Source organism: Pelobates fuscus, chromosome 6, assembly GCF_036172605.1.
Source record: "Pelobates fuscus isolate aPelFus1 chromosome 6, aPelFus1.pri, whole genome shotgun sequence".
Taxonomy (NCBI): Eukaryota; Metazoa; Chordata; class Amphibia; order Anura; family Pelobatidae; genus Pelobates; species Pelobates fuscus.
The window spans coordinates 288,878,409-288,900,078 of record NC_086322.1 but is presented as its reverse complement, the minus strand read 5'-3'; the positions used below and the strand labels follow the sequence as shown (position 1 = coordinate 288,900,078).

General features: G+C 46.1%; 2 protein-coding genes across 2 annotated transcripts in view; both read left to right on the top strand.

The window, feature by feature from the left end:
• Nucleotides 1-1,021: 1,021 nt before the first annotated feature.
• LOC134565913 (translational activator of cytochrome c oxidase 1) lies at nucleotides 1,022-12,771 on the top strand. Its single transcript, XM_063425596.1, has 6 exons — nucleotides 1,022-1,130; nucleotides 3,791-4,066; nucleotides 4,389-4,495; nucleotides 5,103-5,236; nucleotides 10,365-10,542; nucleotides 12,008-12,771. Exons 1-6 carry the CDS (start codon nucleotides 1,043-1,045, stop codon nucleotides 12,206-12,208), a joined length of 984 nt encoding a protein of 327 aa, XP_063281666.1. The 5' UTR covers nucleotides 1,022-1,042; the 3' UTR covers nucleotides 12,209-12,771.
• A 6,722-nt stretch (nucleotides 12,772-19,493) lies between these two features.
• Nucleotides 19,494-21,670, top strand: part of MAP3K3 (mitogen-activated protein kinase kinase kinase 3) — a 48,877-nt gene continuing 46,700 nt past the window's right edge. The window contains exon 1 of the mRNA XM_063459413.1: nucleotides 19,494-19,747. Within this exon, the coding sequence (XP_063315483.1) occupies nucleotides 19,708-19,747 (40 nt within the window). The 5' untranslated portion in view covers nucleotides 19,494-19,707. The remainder of the gene's footprint in view (nucleotides 19,748-21,670) is intronic.

Genomic DNA, 21,670 nt, shown 5'->3' with positions numbered 1-21,670 from the left:
TCAAGGTTTACATGGTTGACTGCATCAGGACCACGAATTAGTCCACAGTTCCAGTTTACATGGTTGATACTCAATACTGTCGGCTACAGCAAGAAAGAGGAATTGGGAGGAGCTTCATAATGCCATATAATACTGATGTACACTCTGATTGGTTGAATTGTTTTATACTACTGTTAACTATTTCTTTGCTGCTGGGAGGTTCAGTAAAGAAAGATTAAGCAAATATTCGCCTCCTGTCGTTAATAAAATTTAGATTATTCGGTCACTAGGGCTAGAATAATCCCTAATTATAGCTCAGGAAAAGCTTCATGTACTTGACGGGGGATTCCTTACACTCCGTGCGTCGCTGGACGTTGACGCAGTCCTGTCAGTACTTAGAATACGTTTTGGATCTCATGGGACCCTCCATAGACTCTGGTCTGTGCTCTCGCCCACGCGTCAGAGAACCATATAGCGATAACGGTGACTGGTAGATGGAGTGTGCCGTATGGAGACAAGATGGTGGCAGCGCTGTGGAGAAGCAGCCTGAGGTCATTATCTATATATCTCCCCCCATCATACATGTGCCACTTCAATTACTACTTCACGGGCAGAGTGTAAAAAAGGCCGCAGTGAGGTAAATAAAATGTAATGTAAATTAAATAGGGGAGATTGGCTACCTGCAAGACAGCGATTACACGATTGAACAGGGAGGAAATCCTGTTAGTTAACAGACAGTACGTGAATGCTGATCACCACAGGGCAGCACTTTTCCTGCTCGGGCAAGCTGCCTGAATCTGACGCACGTGCTGCTACGGCCGCGCCCTGCTCATGGCCTGTTTTTGGCGCCAAACCGGTCGCTTCAGTTGGCAGTTTCCCGCCTCGTCCCATGATGCACCGCGTGCGCCCGCTCTCTAGTGCGCGAGCTGGCAGGGCTTCCATTGGCGCATGCTCACTAGCGTTGCGTGGGTGGCTAAGACTCGCGCAGTCGCTCGGCGTTCGGTGGGCGGGGTTGCCCGCAACGCATGCGCATTCGGACGGCTGAAGCCAAGCTGCCTCGCACATGCGCAGTGGAGTAGGAGGACATGGAGTCCTGCAGCCCAGCTTTGTGACACGTGCGGTGACTTGGAGGTTAAACCGGGGATGGCATAGTATGTACTGAGGGCTCTCCAACCACTGCATTCTCACTTATTTATTAATCCTATTCGTTTCAGAGTATTGTTTTATTCAACATTTAATTCTACAGTCTGATCAAGCCTGGAGTGGCAGTTCTGTGGCCCTACAGCCCTTGTTAAACTACAATTCCCACGATCCAGTAAACTGCTGATTCCTAGCTCAGCAGCTGTGGTTAAACTATAATTCCCATAATCCATGCCAGTTATCTGTAACTCAGCAGCTGTGGTTAAACTATAATTCCCATGACCCATGCCAGTTATCTGTAACTCAGCAGCTGTGGTTAAACTATAATTCCCATGACCCATGCCAGTTATCTGTAACTCAGCAGCTGTGGTTAAACTATAATTCCCATGACCCATGCCAGTTATCTGTAACTCAGCAGCTGTGGTTAAACTATAATTCCCATGACCCATGCCAGTTATCTGTAACTCAGCAGCTGTGGTTAAACTATAATTCCCATGATCCATGCCAGTTATCTGTAGCTCAGCAGCCCTTGTTAAACTACAATTCCCATAATCCATGCCAGTTATCTGTAGCTCAGCAGCCCTTGTTAAACGACAATTCCCACGATCCAGGTCATGCCAGTAAACTGCTGATTCCAAGCTTAGCAGCTGTGGTTAAACTATAATTCCCATGATCCATGTCAGTTATCTGTAGCTTAGGAGCTGTGGTTAAACTATAATTCCCATGATTCATTCCAGTGATTTGAAATCTGTTGCTTTGCAGCTGTGGTTAAACTACAATTCTCATGATCCATGCCATTGATCTTTAGCTCAGCACTTGTGGTTATACTGCAATTCCTCTGATAAATGCTAGTGATCTGACATCTGTAGCTCAGCAGCTGTGGTTAAACTATAATTCCCATGTTTCATGCCAGTGATTTGAAATCTGTTGCTCATTAGCTGTGGTTATATTGCTATTCTTATGATCCCAGTCATTCTAAGGATCTGCTGATCTGTAGCTCTCCAGATTGGTAAAACTATTGACTGTGTGTTGAGGCCAGCAGACTATTGACACCATAACCACTACAATGTGCAGTTGTGGTTATGGTGCCTAAAGTGCACCTGATGTGGAGAGCACCCTACACCCACTCTTAATTCTGAGAGTAGCTTAAAACTGCAGTGATGCAGTTATTAGCATTTATGTAGCGCCAATATGTGAAGCACTTTTAAAGAAGATTTAAAGGGACACTATAGTCACCCAAGCCACTTCATCTCCATGTGGTCCTTTCATTTTGACCCTGCAAGGAAAAACATTGCTGTTTTGCAGAAACAATAAAGTTTATATTGAAGGGTTATGTGCACAGAGCTAACCATTAGGCCCCCAATGCTCCTTTATGTTCCCTATTAAGGGTTAATAAGTATATAGGGGTGTATATAAAAAATACGCCGTCTCTGTCTCATTAGAGATATCTTTGCCAGAAGCTCAAGGAAGCATGGTGAAAGATCAGTGTAGGACCTGCTTAGTGGGGGGTCTGCCTTGACGTTGGCAGTCGGGCATTCCCTCCATTGGCCATTGGAGTAAGTAAATAACCTCCATTTGTTTAAATATATAATGGGATTTAGGAGAGAGCGCAGGTAACTTTTTCTTTGGTTTTTACTGTATGTATTGGGGCTGATGTGTACTATGGTCGTTGCTGCCGGCCAGGAGTGATGGGAGTGAGCGCAGGACTTGTTTTTTTTGTATTTGTATTCCCTTTTATGAGGAGCATTGAATGGGAACACACCAGAGTAGGCCATGTCTTCTCCATGACCTCGTGGGAGGAGAAAGGTTGTGCATTTTTGCATAATCTATATTACGTTTTATGGATTATTTTTGAAGTTTTTGATACTCCTGCATGACGGAGGGAGAAATTCAGTCTTATGCCCCGTTTCCACTGAGCGGTTCGCGTCGGGATGGTCTGGTTCGCTATTTTGAGTGTTTCCATTATGAAAGATACAACCGAACCAAACCGCACCATTCCTGGGCCCTCTTCAGATGTAGGTCCATAGGGTACGGTTAGGGCGGAGCTACTGGCGGCACACTATACAATCCATTGATGGGGGGGGGGTATGATGCTTTGAGTATTTCTTTAAACAATACATCTTGGAGAATTGTAAATTTTTGGCGTAAGTGGAGAAAAAAATCTGTCCAACTCGGCTACATTTCGAGCTTGACTATTGAGCTTGACTATTGATCTATCACGGAGATTTGTCGTCGATAGTTCGTAGTTCGTTGGCAGAAGGAGGTGGAACTTCATTAGCTATAGTCTAAATCTTTTTGTAACTTTTTGGAAGTACAACCCTGTCCCCCAGCCCAAGTGCAGCTCATTGCCTGCTCTCTGTTCAATGGTGACGGCAGAGCCTCTATTAATGAGCTTCCTGAGCCCTTGCTGAGTTGTATACACTTTGTGACTGCAAGAGGCCATAGGTGTTCTGGTGTTCCGCCCCACAGCTTACTTGATTTTGCCTTATTTCCACTCATCTTCTGCTACGGAGGCGAGTGGAAATTTTGAGCCCGGGTTATAGAAATGATTACTTTGCGCTTAAATGTGAATGATTGAACAGTCGTTCCATATAATTGTTTGATATCACCCAGTAGAGGGGATCACAAGATGTCAATTGGAATAATTCTGAAACCTCGTTCTTGTCTTCAGGGTCCTACCATGGTGGCAGGATGACTTCAGCTCTGAACAGGATCTGCTCCTTGTACAGGACACCTATCAGGAGGTCGTTACTCCGCTGCCAGGAACCCCTAGAAAAATGGTCCCATCTGGGCACATGTTCCCCAGCGGCAGATTTCCACAGTTCTTCAGTGGCCCCTGCTGGACACAATAAGTGGTCCAAGGTGAAGCATATTAAAGGCCCCAAGGATGAAGCCAGGGCACGATTGTTCGCCAAACTCTCTTTGATGATTCGAGCGGTAGTGAAAGGTAAGTGATGGAGATGGGAAAGATGACTTACTGGGCAATATATCTTTGTTGTGTCCTCCTGTACTTCGTCTATGTTTCCCATAATAAACTACCCCCAACGGGGGTTTCGAAGAGGTTTTTAGTTTATATTTATTTCTTTATTAACTACTTTATTAATTGTTAGCCAGGCCCTTTTGTTATTATTCAGCATGTCATTGACTTGATGTGATTTGTAGGAAATGAGGTCCAAGTGAAGCTGTAGGACCATGATTGGGCAGCCTTGATGTAAGCCAAAGTGACCGAGCATTGACACTCATCTGCTCTTCTTGACCTTCTCTTACAGAAGGAGGACCCAATCCAGATAGTAATTTTCATTTGTCCCAGTTGATTGAGCAATGCCGGCAAAGAAACATGCCCAAGTCTTCCATTGAAACAGCCATCAAAGGAGCGGTGAGTAGACAAAGGTAGCCACTATCTATTGTTAATATCGGTTCAGGCAGCAGCAATGTCATACACATGTTCAAACCTTAAAGAGACATTCTGGCTTTTTGTGTGAAAAATATGTTGACACCCTTCTCCAAAATGGCAGAGAATGGAGCAGTAAGACTGTAGGTGCATTATCTATACGCCAAAACTGCTTCATTACACTAAAATAGTTTTTTTTTGTGACTAAAGTTTCCCTTTAAGAATGTCATTATTAAACCCGGAATGTGGCAGATCCAATTTAAAGCACTTCTTCTGGGATAAGCTTATCAGTGCTACAGAATGTTGAGTAAACATAACGTCTCTCTGAGTTTGGTGAGAGCTCATGGCAGAAGCCGGAATGTGAAATCTCCTTTTTATTATAATTTTTAAAAAACATTTTATTTGGATATACTTACCTTAATAACACAATAAATGAGTAACCTCGTGCATTGAATATCCATTTAACTGGGCAAACTAACATCATTAGAACTAAAGGTTTTTCGAACTACTTGTTGGAGGAGACTGACGTTTGGGATGCTTTAAGTTGAAGAGATCTACGTCTAAGATATTGGGTATGCTGTTTCTCTTTCAGGATAAGGCGAAGCCTGCTGCCTATGCTCTGTATGAGGGAAGGGGACCTGGAGGCTCCTCCTTCCTTATTGAGGCCCTTACAGACAACAACAAACGATCCTATTCAGATCTCAAGCTCATTATGGTGAAAAATGGGTGAGTTACTGTAGGTTCTTGTTGACGTTAGAGTTAACACAACATAGTCAGTCGAAGCTCTAAATCATTTCTATTAAATAGAACAGTCACTACTGAGCTTTTACAACTAAAGGTTAACTGCGAATTGTGATTAAAATTTTAGTTCTTTGTTTTTGTTTTTTTTTAGAGGATTAAAAGCTGAATTTTACTGTTCTCATTTAAGAGCCAAGTACTGTAGTCATGCACAACACAAATAAATCACAACTTTAGAACCTATTTTTTTTTTCTTCAGTGCATGGTAAGTAGGCAGGCTTGCATGAACAGGAAAAAAGCACTGTGATATGACATACATCATCCAGAAAAGAAAATAGTGTATATATATGTATATTTAATGATATAGTAGGGCAAGGTGTGTCCACCCATAGGCCCAACAATCTAACATGGATTCGTTTATTTTTTGTGTGGAATTTATCAATAAGTAATCACAGCAGAATGTAGATATTTATTTAACGTAAAGGAACACATTGTAGCGGAACACTAGTCCAAGGACTTTTCCTCCGCTGGTTCCGTGAAGACTGGGACTCTGCAACAAGACGCTGAAATGTGGATAGCTCTATTTCCCCCAGTAACTGGACGACGCACGTTTCTGGGAGTACAAGTGATTTATTTTGCTCAAACACAGCCTTTTATACACAGACCCCCAGCATGGGGTCTCCATACAAAAAATTTACACAAGACCCTCCCAGGCAACCCATTGTCTGAGAGATAATTGAGTGAAAACTGAGTACCGTATATACTCGAGTATAAGCAGAGTTTTTCAGCACATTTTTTGTGCTGAAAAACCCCAACTCGGCTTATACTCGAGTCAATTGTCTGTATTATGGCAATTTGCATTGCCATAATACAGACTGGGGGCTGCAGAGAGATGTTACTTACCGGCGGAGGAGGAGAGAGCTGACAGGAGCTGCAGGAAGGTAAGTAACATCTCTCTGCAGCCCCCACAGCCCCCTCCTACACAGTGCCCATCCACTGGACCACCAGGGAAGGAGAGCCCCCCTCCCTGGCCAGCTAGCAAGCAGGGAGGGGGGACGAAAAAATGCATATATATATTAATAATAATAAAAAAAATAATAAAATAAAAATAATAATTAAATAAATAAATAATAATAAAATAAAAAAATAATAATAAAAAAATGTAATGAAACAAAAACATATTAAAATAATAATTAAAAAATAAAAATTCCCACCCCCCACCAAGGCTCTGCATCACACTCTGCATTACACACAAACATACACACACTGCATTCACACACACACACACACACACTGCACTCATACACACACACACTGCATTCATGCACACACACTGCATTCATACACACACACAGCACTCATACACACTGCATTCATACACACACACAGCACTCATACACACAGCATTCTCATACACACACACTGCACTCATACGCAGCATTCATACACACACACTGCATTCATACACACACACTGTATTCATACACACAGCATTCTCATACACACACACTGCACTCATACACACACACTGCATTCATACACACACACTGCATTCATACACACACACACTGCATTCATACACACAGCATTCTCATACACACAGCATTCTCATACACACAGCATTCTCATACACACACACACTGCACTCATACACACAACATTCATACACACACACTGCACTCATACACACACTGCACTCATACACACAGCATTCTCATACACACACACTGCTCTCATACACACTGCACTCATACACACAGCATTCTCATACACACACACTGCACTCATACACACAGCATTCATACACACACACTGCACTCATACACACAGCATTCATACACACACACTGCACTCATACACACAGCATTCATACACACACACTGCACTCATACACACAGCATTCATACACACACACTGAACTCATACACACAGCATTCATACACACACACTGAACTCATACACAGCATTCATACACACACACTGAACTCATACACAGCATTCATACACACACACTGAACTCATACACAGCATTCATACACACACACTGAACTCATACACAGCATTCTCATACACACACACTGCATTCATATACACACTGCACTCATACACACACTGCACTCATACACACACTGCACTCATACACACACTGCACTCTCATACACACACACTGCATTCTCATACACACACACTGCATTCTCATACACACACTGCATTCTCATACACACACACTGCATTCATTATATACACACACTGTAAATAAATATTCAATTAATATAATTTTTGAAGGATCTAATTTTATTTAGAAATTTACTAGTAGCTGCTGCATTTCCCACCATAGTCTTATACTCGAGTCAATAAGTTTCCCCAGTTTTTTGGGGTAAAATTAGGGGCCTCGGCTTATATTCGGGTCGGCTTATACTCGAGTATATACGGTAACTTCATAATCTCTCAGGTACAGGAAAATATACCACATATATATACAAAACAGTCATAATTTACAGGAATCCCACAATTCGTATATCCCAGAATAGCTCTGATCTGAGCGCCCAACATATCCAAATAGCGCTCAGATCGGTTTGGTAGAACAATATTGTAAAGCGCTACGGAATCTGTTGGCGCAATATAAATGGCAATAATAATAATAATTCGGGTAAAGTTCTGCCTGACCGGCCACGAGACAATGAGGTGTCTGTTTTCGAGGGTTCCTTTGCGAACAACAGATGAATGTTCCCGCCAGTCGGTAGTTCATATCTCCCAAATTTCGTTCGTCTAAGGTGGTCGGAAAGTAGAAGGGCAGCAGGACGAACTCCACCCGGGTTCATGGACTCGCGTGGCCGAAAATAGTTCCAGGTGTTCGACCATGTACCGCTGCTTGTGTTCGGAGACAAAATGGCATTGGACCACGTGCGTTCGGTTATACAAATGGCGGCCACCCAGGGAAAGCACTCGAGTCAATGTGCGAAGGTGTTAAAGGGACTCTCCAGTGCCAGGAAAACAAACCGTTTTCCTGGCACTGCAGGTCCCCTCTCCCTCCCACACCCCATCCCAAGTTGCTGAAGGGGTTAAAACCCCTTCAGTGACTTACCTGTATCCAGCGCCGATATCCCTCGGCGCTGGTTCAGGGTCCACGCTCCTCTCCCGCCGACGTCATCCGGCGGGGGAGACCTAATGTGCATGCGCATTAGACCTCCCCATAGGAAAGCATTGAAAATGCTTTTAATGCTTTCCTATGGGGATTTCAGCGACGCTGGAGGTCCTCACATAGCGGGGGCTACAAAATGTGTGCTATGAACCCGGAAGTGCCCTCTAGTGGCTGTCTAATAGACAGCCACTAGAGAAGGAGTTAACCCTGCAAGGTAAATATTGCAGTTTATGACCACACACCATGCATTCGGGAGACGAACAAGGGGTTATGGACAACTGAACACATGGGAATGAAGTCTGTTACACACATATTCCTAATCCTCTTGTCCTCCTCTGTTACTCTGTACTAAAAAATAGAGGAAAACGGTTTTACTTACCTTTTTCCAGTGCCAAGACTCAATGCTCAGCCTGCTCATCCTTCTGTGACAGCGTCCTAGAGGCGTTGTTTTCCGCGATGTTTGTCCATGTTTGTCCACTCATAGGGGAGTATTTGCGGACTGTGGTGCATGGCAAGTGCTGTGCGTGTCCAGTTAAATGCTTTTTATTGGGAGCCATTTAGTCCAACAAGCTGGATTTGATGTCTTCAAATCGATTGTTGCCCAGGAAGTGCCTCTAGGGGCTGTTGGGAAGCCACTGCACCCAGACCACTTCATTGAGATGGAGTGATCTGGGTGACAGTGGTCCTTTTAAATGGATATTCCAGGCTGCAAGTGAACCACAATTATTATATAGATAAATTCACAACATTCGCTTTTTAACTTTCCTATAGAGCCATAGTGTTCAGGGCCGGCGCATCCATAAGGTGGCACAGGCGGAACACTATGGGACAGGGGAGGGGGTGGTAAGGAACACTAAAAAAGAGTGAGAAGAACATTAAGGGGGGGGGGGGGTGCTAAGGTACAGGGGAAGGAAGGGAAAATGAACACCAGGGGGGACCACTAAAAGAGAAGGGGAATGAACATTAATGGGAATGGGGGAGGGGGGGGGGAATAAGAGACATGTAAGGGGGGAGAGGAGAGAGGAACACTGGGGGGCTGAATGGGAGAAGGACACACAGATGGGGGTGAAAGAGACACAGAGAAGTGGCTGGAGAAGAGGAAAATGAGAAACAGAGGGGCTGGTGGTGAAAAAGAAACACACAGAGGAGCTGGTTAATGTAAAAGACACAAAGGGGATGGGGGAGTAAGACACACAAAGGGGGGTTGTGAGATATACACAAGGGAGGTGTAAGTCACACAATGGGGGAAAAATATGGGATAAGATACACTAAAGGGGTAGGACACTTTAAAAAGGGGATAAGAAACAAAAGGTGGGCACATAGGTGAAGATGCTTTTGGGTGGGGGGCCGCCAAAATCATCTTCGTCTGTGTACCCAAAAATCCTTGCACCGGCCCTGATAGTGTTCATTCCTGGCTAGGAAGAGGCTCCACCAGATGAGTGGAATTTTTCAGTAAGCTAACGGCTTTCTTACTATTGCACCTATCAGTTTATTGAGAAACAAATCATACCCATAGGCAATCCTTCTGCTCTCCATGCATAGCAACCACAGCACATGCATTGTAGTTGCTATGGAAACCCCATAGCCAATTCTGCTAGCGCTGGCTAGGAAGTATAAGAACATCACTGACGTCACTCTGATGTATTCTGACATCACTCTCTTCAGCCCCAGCATGCTGGCAATAAAGCCAATGTGTTGTTGGAGTCATGCAGGAAGGTTGTCCTGCATGGTGAAGTGTCCCCAGGCAGGGCTAATCAATGAAGAACGTAGGAGGAGCGAGGGCAGATTGGAGGTGGGTGTAATAGTAGTGTAACTCATACCTCTGTAATGATAAGGAGGGTCAGGTAAGTCATGACAGGTTCATTTTAAGCAAGTATTACAGTCTCTAGTTTCATTTGCCTTTTGTGGATTGAATTTCAGACTGTGTGTGATTTTAATTAATTTGCCATTTAAAACTTGCTTTTTGTCTGCCAGAGGTTTGATGTGCGATGGAGCTCGCCACTGTTTCGATAAGAAGGGAGTTGTCATGGTGCAGACGAAGGATCGCGAGGGAAACCCTGTGCTGCTGGAACGAGCACTGGAACTGGCTATAGAAGCTGGAGCTGAGGATGTGCAGGAAACAGAAGACGATGAGGAAAATTATGTGTACAGGGTTAGCAAAAAGGGTGCTGTAGAATTAAGGGTGGTGTGTGATGGAACAGCGCTACGGAATTTACTGGCGCGATATAAATAATAAAATAATAATGGAACATGGCGAGGGAGGAGTTAACCAATGAGCGTTATTTAAAGTGAACTTCAAATTCAAGGTAAAAATAGCCGAACTGCAATCGTTCTTTAGGTCAGCTATGCTTCAAGTTTGGCTACTTTGGTTTTTAAAGTGAGAATTCAAGGCGAATTTCACATTTGAGGTTTTAGTGTGTAAAATATGTCTTATGTGGCTTGTAATACGACATACAGTATCTGCACTTGTTTGTTAGTGGAGATTAGAAAGCTAGATAAACTTGAAGCACTCCTGCCCCCTTGATTCTAATATACAGCTTTGAATGACATCATGCTCGCCTGTCTGAGCCCTGCAAAGGCTAGGTTCAAACCTTGTATAAATATACATTTTTTATTTACTAGACTGGGAATTATTACGACAAAATAACCAAATTGTAAAAATTCTCCAATTCCGCTATTTTTACTTAAAGGGACTCTCCAGTGCCAGGAAAACGTTTGTTTTCCTGGCACTGCAGGTCCCCTCTCTCTCCCCCACCTTCCAGGTTGCTGAGGGGGTTAAAACCCCTTCAGTGACTTACCTGTATTAAGCGTCGATGTCCCTCGGCGCTGGGTCAGGCGCTGCCAACTCTCCTTGAGAAAGCATTATTCAATGCTTTCCTATGGGGATTCCAGCGGCGCTGGAGGTCCTCATGCATTGCATGAGGACGTCCAGCATCTCTTAATACACAAAGTGTTTTAACAACCCGGAGGCTCCTCTAGTGACTATCTCATAGACAGCCACTAGAGGAGGACTTAACCCTGTTAGGCAATTACTGCAGTTTATGAAAAACTGCACTAATTACACTTGCAGGGTTAAGGGTAGTGGGAGTTGGCACCCAGACCACTCCAATGGTCAGAAGTGGTCTGGGTGCCTGGAGTGTCCCTTTAAAGGGACACTGTAGGCACCCAGACCACTTCAGCTAATTACAGTGATCTGGTTACAGTGTCCCTATTGTCCTTATTGCTGCAATGTTAAACATTGTAGGTAAAGAGAAACTGCAATGTTTACATTGCAGCTCTAAGTCTGCCTCCAGTGCCTGTCTCCCAGACAGCCACTAGAGGCACATTCCTATGGGGAGGTCTAATGCGCGCGGCATTTGTGCGCATTAGAACCTGCTTGTCGCAAGATGGAGGAGGATCTTTGATCCAGTGCTGAGGGACATCTGCGCTGGGATCAGGTAACCCTTTATTTACTGGGTGGGGGGGGAGCAAGGGAGAGGGAAGTGATAGTGCCAGGAATACAGCTTTGTATGTGAATTCGTTATATAATGATAAACTTTTGGCTGCTTCATCTTTTATTTTCTGATAAATCCTCACCCTCTGTTCTCTGACCCATGTTGTATTGCTTATCTCTCCAGTATATCTGTGATGTGCCATCCTTACATGATGTCAGATCCAATTTGGTGTCTTTGGGATTAGTGCCAATCTCCTCTGGACTGGAGTTTCTTCCAAATATCAAAATCAACCTCTCAGACACTGACATGGAATCGGCATCACAACTACTAGAATTGATAAACGACCAGCCGGACGTTATGCGGGTCTACGACAACATTGAGTAGATCAGAAAATCACAGAATGAAGACCGTACCCAGGATTCTGTCTTATCCAAGTACTTTAAGCCACATCTGATGCAGTATGTCATCTTTTATCCACGGTCTGTAAATCACGGCGGGTAAAGAGACAGCCAACGTGGAATGTGTTGTCAGGAAGTGACTTTGAGCTATTGCACATGCAGACAGAGACCGTCTGCAAGTTTTGACACACATCAATAGAATGTGGCACTGCTACCAACTCCCTTCAGTTCTAATATAAAATAACTTTATATTTTTATTCGAGCTCTCATTTTTGAACATCATCAAGAGAAATCTGGTTGCCCTTTCAACAGATTCTCTGAACAGATCCACGCAGATCCTCTGAACAATCTACTAATGCACCTTTTTCACTTACATCCACCGGTCATAAACTCGATATCCTCTTCTCTAGTAACTCAACAGCCCTTGAGCAAATATTTTATTTTATTTCACCAAGCTCTGGAGGATTGCAAAAAAAAAAGCTGAGCTTGGCTATAGCTGGAATGAATAAATGTTTCCAAATATGCTATCATTGTCTAAATTTTACAGTTTTGTGTTTTGTTTTTGTTTTTTTAAAGGGATACTATAGTGCTAGGAATACTTTTATTTTTTAACTATTAATTGCTATCCTCAGGTGCTACTGTTAAAACTAAATACAGGAGAGTGCAGACAGGTATGATACTGACCAATAGTAGATTTAACTCCAGTAGAAACCAGTATCTAATTAGCACATGTAATTTAAACGGCACTGTATTGATTAGTTTGTAAACGTTTTACTTTCGCATTGGGCATATGAAGTCTTGTTACCAAATCTGTCCCATATTCAGCAGGAACATGAAATCATACACTACTCAGGGAGTCTTCTAAATCCCTGTTGTTCAATATCTATTTTACCTGTTTTAACCCCTTAAGGACACGTGACATGTCATGATTCCCTTTTATTCCAAAAGTTTGGTCCTTAAGGGGTTAAATCCGCCAATTGAATTTATTTATTTATTATAAAAAGAATTGTCCACTAATGGAAGAATGTTATAATACCACATGCATTCTAATTGAAATAAAAATAAAATGGTATGTAAAGCAACTAATGTGTGTGTATACAGGGGCGGGCTGGGCCGGGGGGCAGGGAGGCAATTGCCCCCCAGGCCGCCCGACATTCTTTTAGGACCGGCCGCGGCGGGCCGGCCCTTTAAATGCTGCAGCCGCCGAGCGCTCTGTAAAGAGCGCTCAGGCGGCTGCAGAACAGATTCTCCCCTCCCTCCCCTCCCTTGTAGGTGGCCGAGCTGGTCTCCGGTCCGCGGTCCCGGCCGGAGTGATAGGAAAGTGCACTGAGTGTGCACTTCCTGTCAGTCCGGCCGGGTACAGGAAACAGAAACCCCTGTTCCGCGCGGAACAGGAGTTTCTGTTTCCTGTACCCGGCCGGACTGACAGGAAGGTGCACACTGAGCACCTTCCTGTCACTCCGGCCGGGACCGCGGACCGGAGTGCAGCTCGGCCACCTACAGGGGAGGGGGTAAGAAGAAGGGGGGGGGGAGAGTAAGAAGAGGGGAGGGGGGGAAGAGTAAGAAGAGGGGAGGGGGGGAAGAGTAAGAAGAGGGGAGGGGGGGAAGAGTAAGAAGAGGGGAGGGGGGGAAGAGTAAGAAGAGGGGAGGGGGGGAAGAGTAAGAAGAGGGGAGGGGGGGAAGAGTAAGAAGAGGGGAGGGGGGGAAGAGTAAGAAGAGGGGAGGGGGGGAAGAGTAAGAAGAGGGGAGGGGGGGAAGAGTAAGAAGAGGGAGGGGGGGGGAAGAGTAAGAAGAGGGGAGGGGGGGAAGAGTAAGAAGAGGGGAGGGGGGAGAGTAAAAAGAGGGGAGGGGGGAGAGTAAAAAGAGGGGAGGGGGGAGAGTAAAAAGAGGGGAGGGGGGAGAGTAAAAAGAGGGGAGGGGGGAGAGTAAAAAGAGGGGAGGGGGGAGAGTAAAAAGAGGGGAGGGGGGAGAGAAAAAGAGGGGAGGGGGGAGAGTAAAAAGAGGGGAGGGGGGAGAGTAAAAAGAGGGGAGGGGAGAGTAAAAAGAGGGGAGGGGGGAGAGTAAAAGAGGGGAGGGGGAGACGTAAAAAGAGGGGAGGGGGGAGAGTAAAAGAGAGGGGAGAGTTAAAAAGAGGGGAGGGGGGAGAGTAAAAAGAGGGGAGGGGGGAGAGTAAAAAGAGGGGAGGGGGGAGAGTAAAAAGAGGGGAGGGGGGAGAGTAAAAAGAGGGGAGGGGGGAGAGTAAAAAGAGGGGAGGGGGGAGAGTAAAAAGAGGGGAGGGGGGAGAGTAAAAAGAGGGGAGGGGGGAGAGGTAAAAAGAGGGGAGGGGGGAGAGTAAAAAGAGGGGAGGGGGGAGAGTAAAAAGAGGGGAGGGGGGAGAGAAAAAGAGGGGAGGGGGGAGAGTAAAAAGAGGGGAGGGGGGAGAGTAAAAGAGGGGAGGGGGGAGAGTAAAAAGAGGGGAGGGGGGAGAGTAAAAAGAGGGGAGGGGGGAGAGTAAAAGAGGGGAGGGGGGAGAGTAAAAAGAGGGGAGGGGGGAGAGTAAAAAGAGGGGAGGGGGGAGAGTATAAAGAGGGAGGGGGGAGAATAAAAAGAGGGGAGGGGGGAGAATAAAAAGAGGGGAGGGGGAGAGTATAAAGAGGGGAGGGGGGAGAGTATAAAGAGGGGAGGGGGGAGAGTAAGAAGAGGGGAGGGGGGAAAGAGTAAAAAGAGGGGGGGGAGAGTAAAAAGAGGGGAGGAGGGGAGAGTAAAAAGAGGGGAGGGGGGAGAGTATAAAGAGGGGAGGGGGGGAGAGTAAGAAAAGGGGAGGGGGAGAGTAAGAAGAAGGGGGGGTAAGAAGAGGGGGGGTAAGAAGAGGGGAGGGGGAGTAAGAAGAGGGGGGGTAAGAGGGGCGGGGGGAGTAAGAAGAGGGAAGAGAGGGAGTAAGAAGAGGGGAGGGGGATAATAAGAGGGGGGAGTAAGAAGAAGGGGAGATAAGAAAAAGAGGGGGGTAAGAAGAAGAAGGGGGGAGTAAGAACAAGAGTGGGGAGTAATTAGAAGAAGGGGGTAAGAAGAAGAGGGGGGTAAGAAGAAGAAGGGGAGTAAGAAGAAGAGGGAGGTAAGAAGAAGAAGGGGGAGTAAGAAGAAGAGGGGGGAGTAAGAAGAAGAAGGGGTAAGAAGAAGAAGGGGGTAAGAAGAAGAAGGGGGGTAAGAAGAAGAAGGGGGGGTAAGAAGAAGAAGGAAGGGGTAAGAAGAAGAAGGAATGGGTAAGAAGAAGAAGAAGGAAGGGGTAAGAAGAAGAAGGAGGGTAAGAAGAAGGGGGAGTAAGAGAACAAGGGGGGGAGTAAGAAGAAGAGGGGGGGAGGTAAAAAAGAAGAAGGGGTAAGAGAAGAAGGGGGGTAAGAAGAAGAAGGGGGGTAAGAAGAAGAAGGGGGTAAGAAGAAGAAGGGGGGTAAGAAGAAGGAGGAGGGTAAGAAGAAGGGGGAGTAATAAGAAGAAGGGGTAAGAAGAACAAGGGGGGGAGTAAGAAGAACACAGGGAGGAGGGGGGTAAGAAGAACACGGGGGGTGAGAACACACAGAGGGAGGAGTGAGAAGAACACAGGGAGGGTGGAGGGGGGATGAGAAGAGCACAGGGAGGGTGGGTGAGTGTGAGAAGAGACCGCTAGGGGAGGGTGGGGGAGAGGAGAGACCACTAAGGGGCAGAGGAGAGCTCTAAGGGACAGAAGGGACAGCTCTATAGGACAGGGGGCAAGACAGGGAGCTCTTTAACACTACGCGCACACACACACACACACACACACACACACAATGCATCCCTATACATACACAGAAACACAATGCATCCCTATACATACACAGAAACACACAATGCATCCCTATACATACACAGAAACAGAACATGCTTCCCTTACACACAGAGAAACACACAATGCATCCATTACACACACACACAATGCAACCCTTACACACAAAGACAATGCATCATTTGCACACATACACAGAAACATACAATGCAAACCCTTACACACACATGCAAACACACACACTGTTTTTCTTACATACACACAGAAACACAATGCATCTCTTACACTCAATGCACACACATACAGACACACACCTTGCATCCCTTATGCATACAAACACAGATTCACACAATGCATCCCTCACACACAACCAGAAACACATAATACATCCCTTATACACAAATACACACTGCTTCCACTACACACAAACACACTGCATCACCTGCACAAACTGGTATCCCTATACACTACATACCATAAGCACACATATTAGATAACACATAACACATCCCCTACACACTCCACTCCTGTGAGCGAGCTCATGGGTGGGTGGAACATACAAGTGGACTTATGAGTGGGCCTTATGGGCATACTCACCGTCAGGCACTGGAGCCCAGACCTTGAGATGTGTAAGAGGCCCCCAAAAAATGGAGCTGCTTCCAATTCTCCCAGAACGTTGAATTTTGTGACCACAGTTGCAAACAGCCTCCAGAGGTCCTGTTCTACACCAGACCAGTGGAGCCAAACTGCAGCCCATCATCATCCTCATCTAATTGTAAGTAGGCAATCTAGTATATTATTAGTGACACTAATCTATAATTTACCTCACATTAAAGGGACACTATAGCTTAATGAAGTGGTTCTGGTGTCTATAGCTGGTCCCTGCAGGCTTTTTAATGTAAACACACACTGTGTGCAGCACTGGCGTTAGTTCATATGGCAGATCATACGGGTGGGGCATTGTGATGTCACATGGGGGGGGGGCGGCAAATTTATATTTTGTCTAGGGCGGCAAAAATCCTTGCACCGGCTCTGATCCTGGGCAGGTGCACCAGTCTACTGGTGACCCACAGGAGGGGAGTGCACTGATTGCACTGCACTCTTCTCCTGCCCAGACCCGTCTTGACCGCAGTGCAAGTGCCCTCTGCCCCTAATTTACAGTGGCTCACACTCACAACAAGCAGTGCCTGGAGCCCTTTGCAGAGACGGAAACAAAGAGGTTCTGCGGCAGCTGGCCGTCCTGCAAGCATTACATTAAACAGCTGTTCCCCATGCAGCCACAGGTGGCGTTGTGCTGGGAGACTGTGATTACTCTTCATTTCCTCCCAGCCTACAGAGCAGCGCATGGGGGAGAGAGGAGGAGGCATGATTTAATCTTGAATAAATCCTCTAAGCAAACCTTTATAAATTTGGGGGGGATCAGCTCTAGTTTCCACAGTTTATTTGTGTTTACTCTCATCTCTGTATTAATATTGAGGGATGTCTAAGTAGTAACATCAGTGTGTGTCAGCAGGGCCAGCTGTTGGGGTGGGCAAGCTGTGCGGTCACGCAGGGTGCCATGACCACAGAGGCGCCCGGCGGCCAACACAGCTCACAAGTTGGGTACACCAGCATATTTAATTTAAACGATTCGCTGGTGGTCCACTGGTGCGCACCAGCAGTAGGTGCAGTCAGATCATATCCTCTCCCTCGTGGTTCCGGCGCTCAGTTACTGAGTCAGAGCACAGGCTCAGAGATTCTCAGCCTGTGCTCTGACAACATTGAAAGTCAGAGCCGTGAAGGAGCGGGTATGGCAAAGAGCTACTGATTAGCATTACATCAATATCCGTTATAAAACCAGAAAAAGGTGGGCATGGATGGTGAACTGATTTGGTGGCGCAATGGGCCACTTGACTGGTTTTGCCCCCCAGGCCTAAGGCTGCCAGCCCTCCCCTGTGTGTATATCATATCCGTTTGAAGCTTTTATTTATTTATTTTGGATTGCTGTGACTAAATTGCCAAGTTGTGATTGTAGCCAAGATTTTTATATATGGGAGGGTGGCAAGTTTCAAATTAATGCAAAGTTTAAAATATTCATTTTTATTTTTTCCCCTTCTAAAACAAGTCCAAGGGTTGCATTGATACATTGCCTAATTGGGCTTGTTAAGCAACAGAACAGGGTTGCTTTAGTGATTACGATACCTGGAGTCCTCTGGCTCCACAATAATGAGTTAGTGTTTTGTTTTTAAAGCATTTGACTGTGACCTGGGTAGGTAGTTAAGGTCATATTCGTTAGTAAGTTAGTTAATAAGGTATATTTGTTAGTTCCGTTCTATCAATGTCTGTTTTGACCAACTTTAGAAACTCTCCCTTGGCTGAAGGTTTTAGCTGAAAAATGCATTTAATGCATTTAAACTTTTTCTGCAAGAAAACGTGCTATGGGAACATTTGGGCGTTTGCTTAGAATACGAAGAAATGTTGCGTTTTAGGATAGATTGGGAAAGGAGTAGTTGTATTAGGGGCACAGAGGTAGCTTGATCCAGTGTTGGTTTTAGTATGGTGCCATTCTGGAGCAAGGATTGAAAAATAACCTATAGCAGGGATGTCGAATTTATGGCATATGTGCCCAAGTTGGCACACCAAACATTTCTGATGGCATGTCCGCCCTTGCAGTGTGATTTATCTCTCGAAAGGACCTGACTGGGAGGCAGAGATATTTCATACGTAGTCCTGTTACACAGTCAGTCCCATATTGGTCTGCTCTATTCTGGTGCTGCTCAAATGTTGCTTTAGATTATAGTAGTCAGCGCATTGATTGGCTATGAAGGGACTGGTCTAGGTAGCCCAGGTGGCTTTTAGAAGAACGTTCGATCGAAGTGAGTGTCCTTATTGGTTAATGTGTGTCCGTATACATTGGGAAAGGTGCTTTCATGTTTGTGACACGCTCTCATTTGATAGTCAGACTGTAGCGTACATTATTTTTACATTTATTTTGTTTGGGGGGGGGGGTGAAATTATCTTTCGATGTTTGTTTACATTTTGCTTTGGTTTAGTTCCAAAAATGGAATTAAGTCCGAAAAGTGACTTTGAATCAAAAAGGTAGTTTTTCGCCAGTTTGTGAATTGTCAGAAATTAGATGTGATTTTTAAATATTGGGCTAGTAGCCAAACTGAAAACATAGCAGCCATGGGGGTTTTTCTTTTTAGTTTTGGCTATTTGGGGCTATAATTTAAACCTTTTTTATATCTATATCTATCCCAGTTGGGTTATTTTGGTTTAGACTTGGCAATCTCTCGCGGGTTAGTGAATAGCCCCGCAGATACCGCATCAGAGAACTGTGAGAGAGCCCTTGGCTTCTGGTCGCCATGGCAACTGCCAAGCTCCGCCTGCTGTCAGTGACAGCTGTCATGGGAAGCCCCGCCCACCGCCGAGCTAGCGTTCCATTTGCGTTCCACGTCCGGGCGCGGGATCCTATTGGCTGCTCTTGCTCCCGCCCCGCGGTGATTGACAGCTCGGTGGTCTTGTCGCTGTCTGAGACCCGCGCTTGCGTAAGGCCTGGGAGCCCGAAGACCGAGGACACCCGGATATGAGGTGACCCGGAGCCACCCGCGGGCCTGTGAGGGGACACCCCGAGAAGGGTCGGCGCTGAGCAGGGTGTGAGTGTCAGGGCAGGCCGGGCTCGGAGAGGAATCCTGGGACCCCCCAGCGCAGGCCTCGGGGGCCGCTTCATGGACACAGCCCTGGGAGAGCCGCCCGCAATGGAGATGGGTGAGACTGACACATCCCGGGAGATCGAGAACCGGGGGGGCAACATGGGGGGGAGGGGGGCACGGTGCGCTGCAACGGTATGCTCTGCGCATTGCTCTGCCTGGCAGCTCCCCTAGTATTATACACTGCCTGGCAGTTCTCCTATTATTATACACTGCCTGCCAGCTCTCCTAGTATTATACACTGCCTGGCAGCTCTCCTATTATTATACACTGCCTGGCAGCTCTCCTATTATTATTATTATACACTGCCTGCCAGCTCTCCTATTATTATTATACACTGCCTGCCAGCTCTCCTATTATTATACACTGCCTGGCAGCTCTCCTATTATTATACACTGCCTGCCAGCTCTCCTATTATTATACACTGCCTGCCAGCTCTCCTATTATTATACACTGCCTGCCAGCTCCCCTATTATTATACACTGCCTGGCAGCTCCCCTATTATTATACACTGCCTGGCAGCTCTCCTATTATTATACACTGCCTGGCAGCTCTCCTATTATTATACACTGCCTGCCAGCTCTCCTATTATTATACACTGCCTGGCAGCTCTCCTAGTATTATACACTGCCTGGCAGCTCTCCTATTATTATACACTGCCTGGCAGCTCTCCTATTATTATACACTGCCTGCCAGCTCTCCTATTATTATACACTGCCTGCCAGCTCCCCTATTATTATACACTGCCTGGCAGCTCTCCTATTATTATACACTGCCTGCCAGCTCTCCTATTATTATACACTGCCTGGCAGCTCCCCTATTATTATACACTGCCTGGCAGCTCTCCTATTATTATACACTGCCTGGCAGCTCTCCTATTATAATACACTGCCTGGCAGCTCTCCTATTATAATACACTGCCTGGCAGCTCTCCTATTATAATACACTGCCTGGCAGCTCTCCTATTATAATACACTGCCTTGCAGCTCTCCTATCATTATACACTGCCTTGCAGCTCTCCTATCATTATACACTGCCTGGCAGCTCCTCTATTATACACTGCCTGGCAGCTCCTCTATTATACACTGCCTGGCAGCTCCTCTATTATACACTGCCTGGCAGCTCCTCTATTATACACTGCCTGGCAGCTCCTCTATTATACACTGCCTGGCAGCTCCTCTATTATACACTGCCTGGCAGCTCCTCTATTATACACTGCCTGGCAGCTCCTCTATTATACACTGCCTGGCAGCTCCTCTATTATACACTGCCTGGCAGCTCCTCTATTATACACTGCCTGGCAGCTCCTCTATTATACACTGCCTGGCAGCTCCTCTATTATACACTGCCTGGCAGCTCCTCTATTATACACGGTATGGTTTCCCATGATGTTTTGCACTGGCACTATTGCCTGGTCTCTCTTGATGCTCAGCACTGGAACTACTGCCTGGTGTCCCATGATGCTTTGCAATGGGACTACTGCCTGGTCTCCCATGATGCTTTGCAATGGGACTACTGCCTGGTCTCCCATGATGCTTTGCAATGGGACTACTGCCTGGTCTCCCATGATGCTTTGCAATGGGACTACTGCCTGGTCTCCCATGATGCTTTGCAATGGGACTACTGCCTGGTCTCCCATGATGCTTTGCAATGGGACTACTGCCTGGTCTCCCATGATGCTTTGCAATGGGACTACTGCCTGGTCTCCCATGATGCTTTGCAATGGGACTACTGCCTGGTCTCCCATGATGCTTTGCAATGGGACTACTGCCTGGTCTCCCATGATGCTTTGCACTGGGACTACTGCCTGGTCTCCCATGATGCTTTGCACTGGGACTACTGCCTGGTCTCCCATGATGCTCTGCACTGGGACTACTGCCTGGTCTCCCATGATGCTCTGCACTGGGACTACTGCCTGGACTCCCATGATGTGCTGCATGGGGGACAACTATCTGCTCTTCCATAATGTGCGGCATGGGTC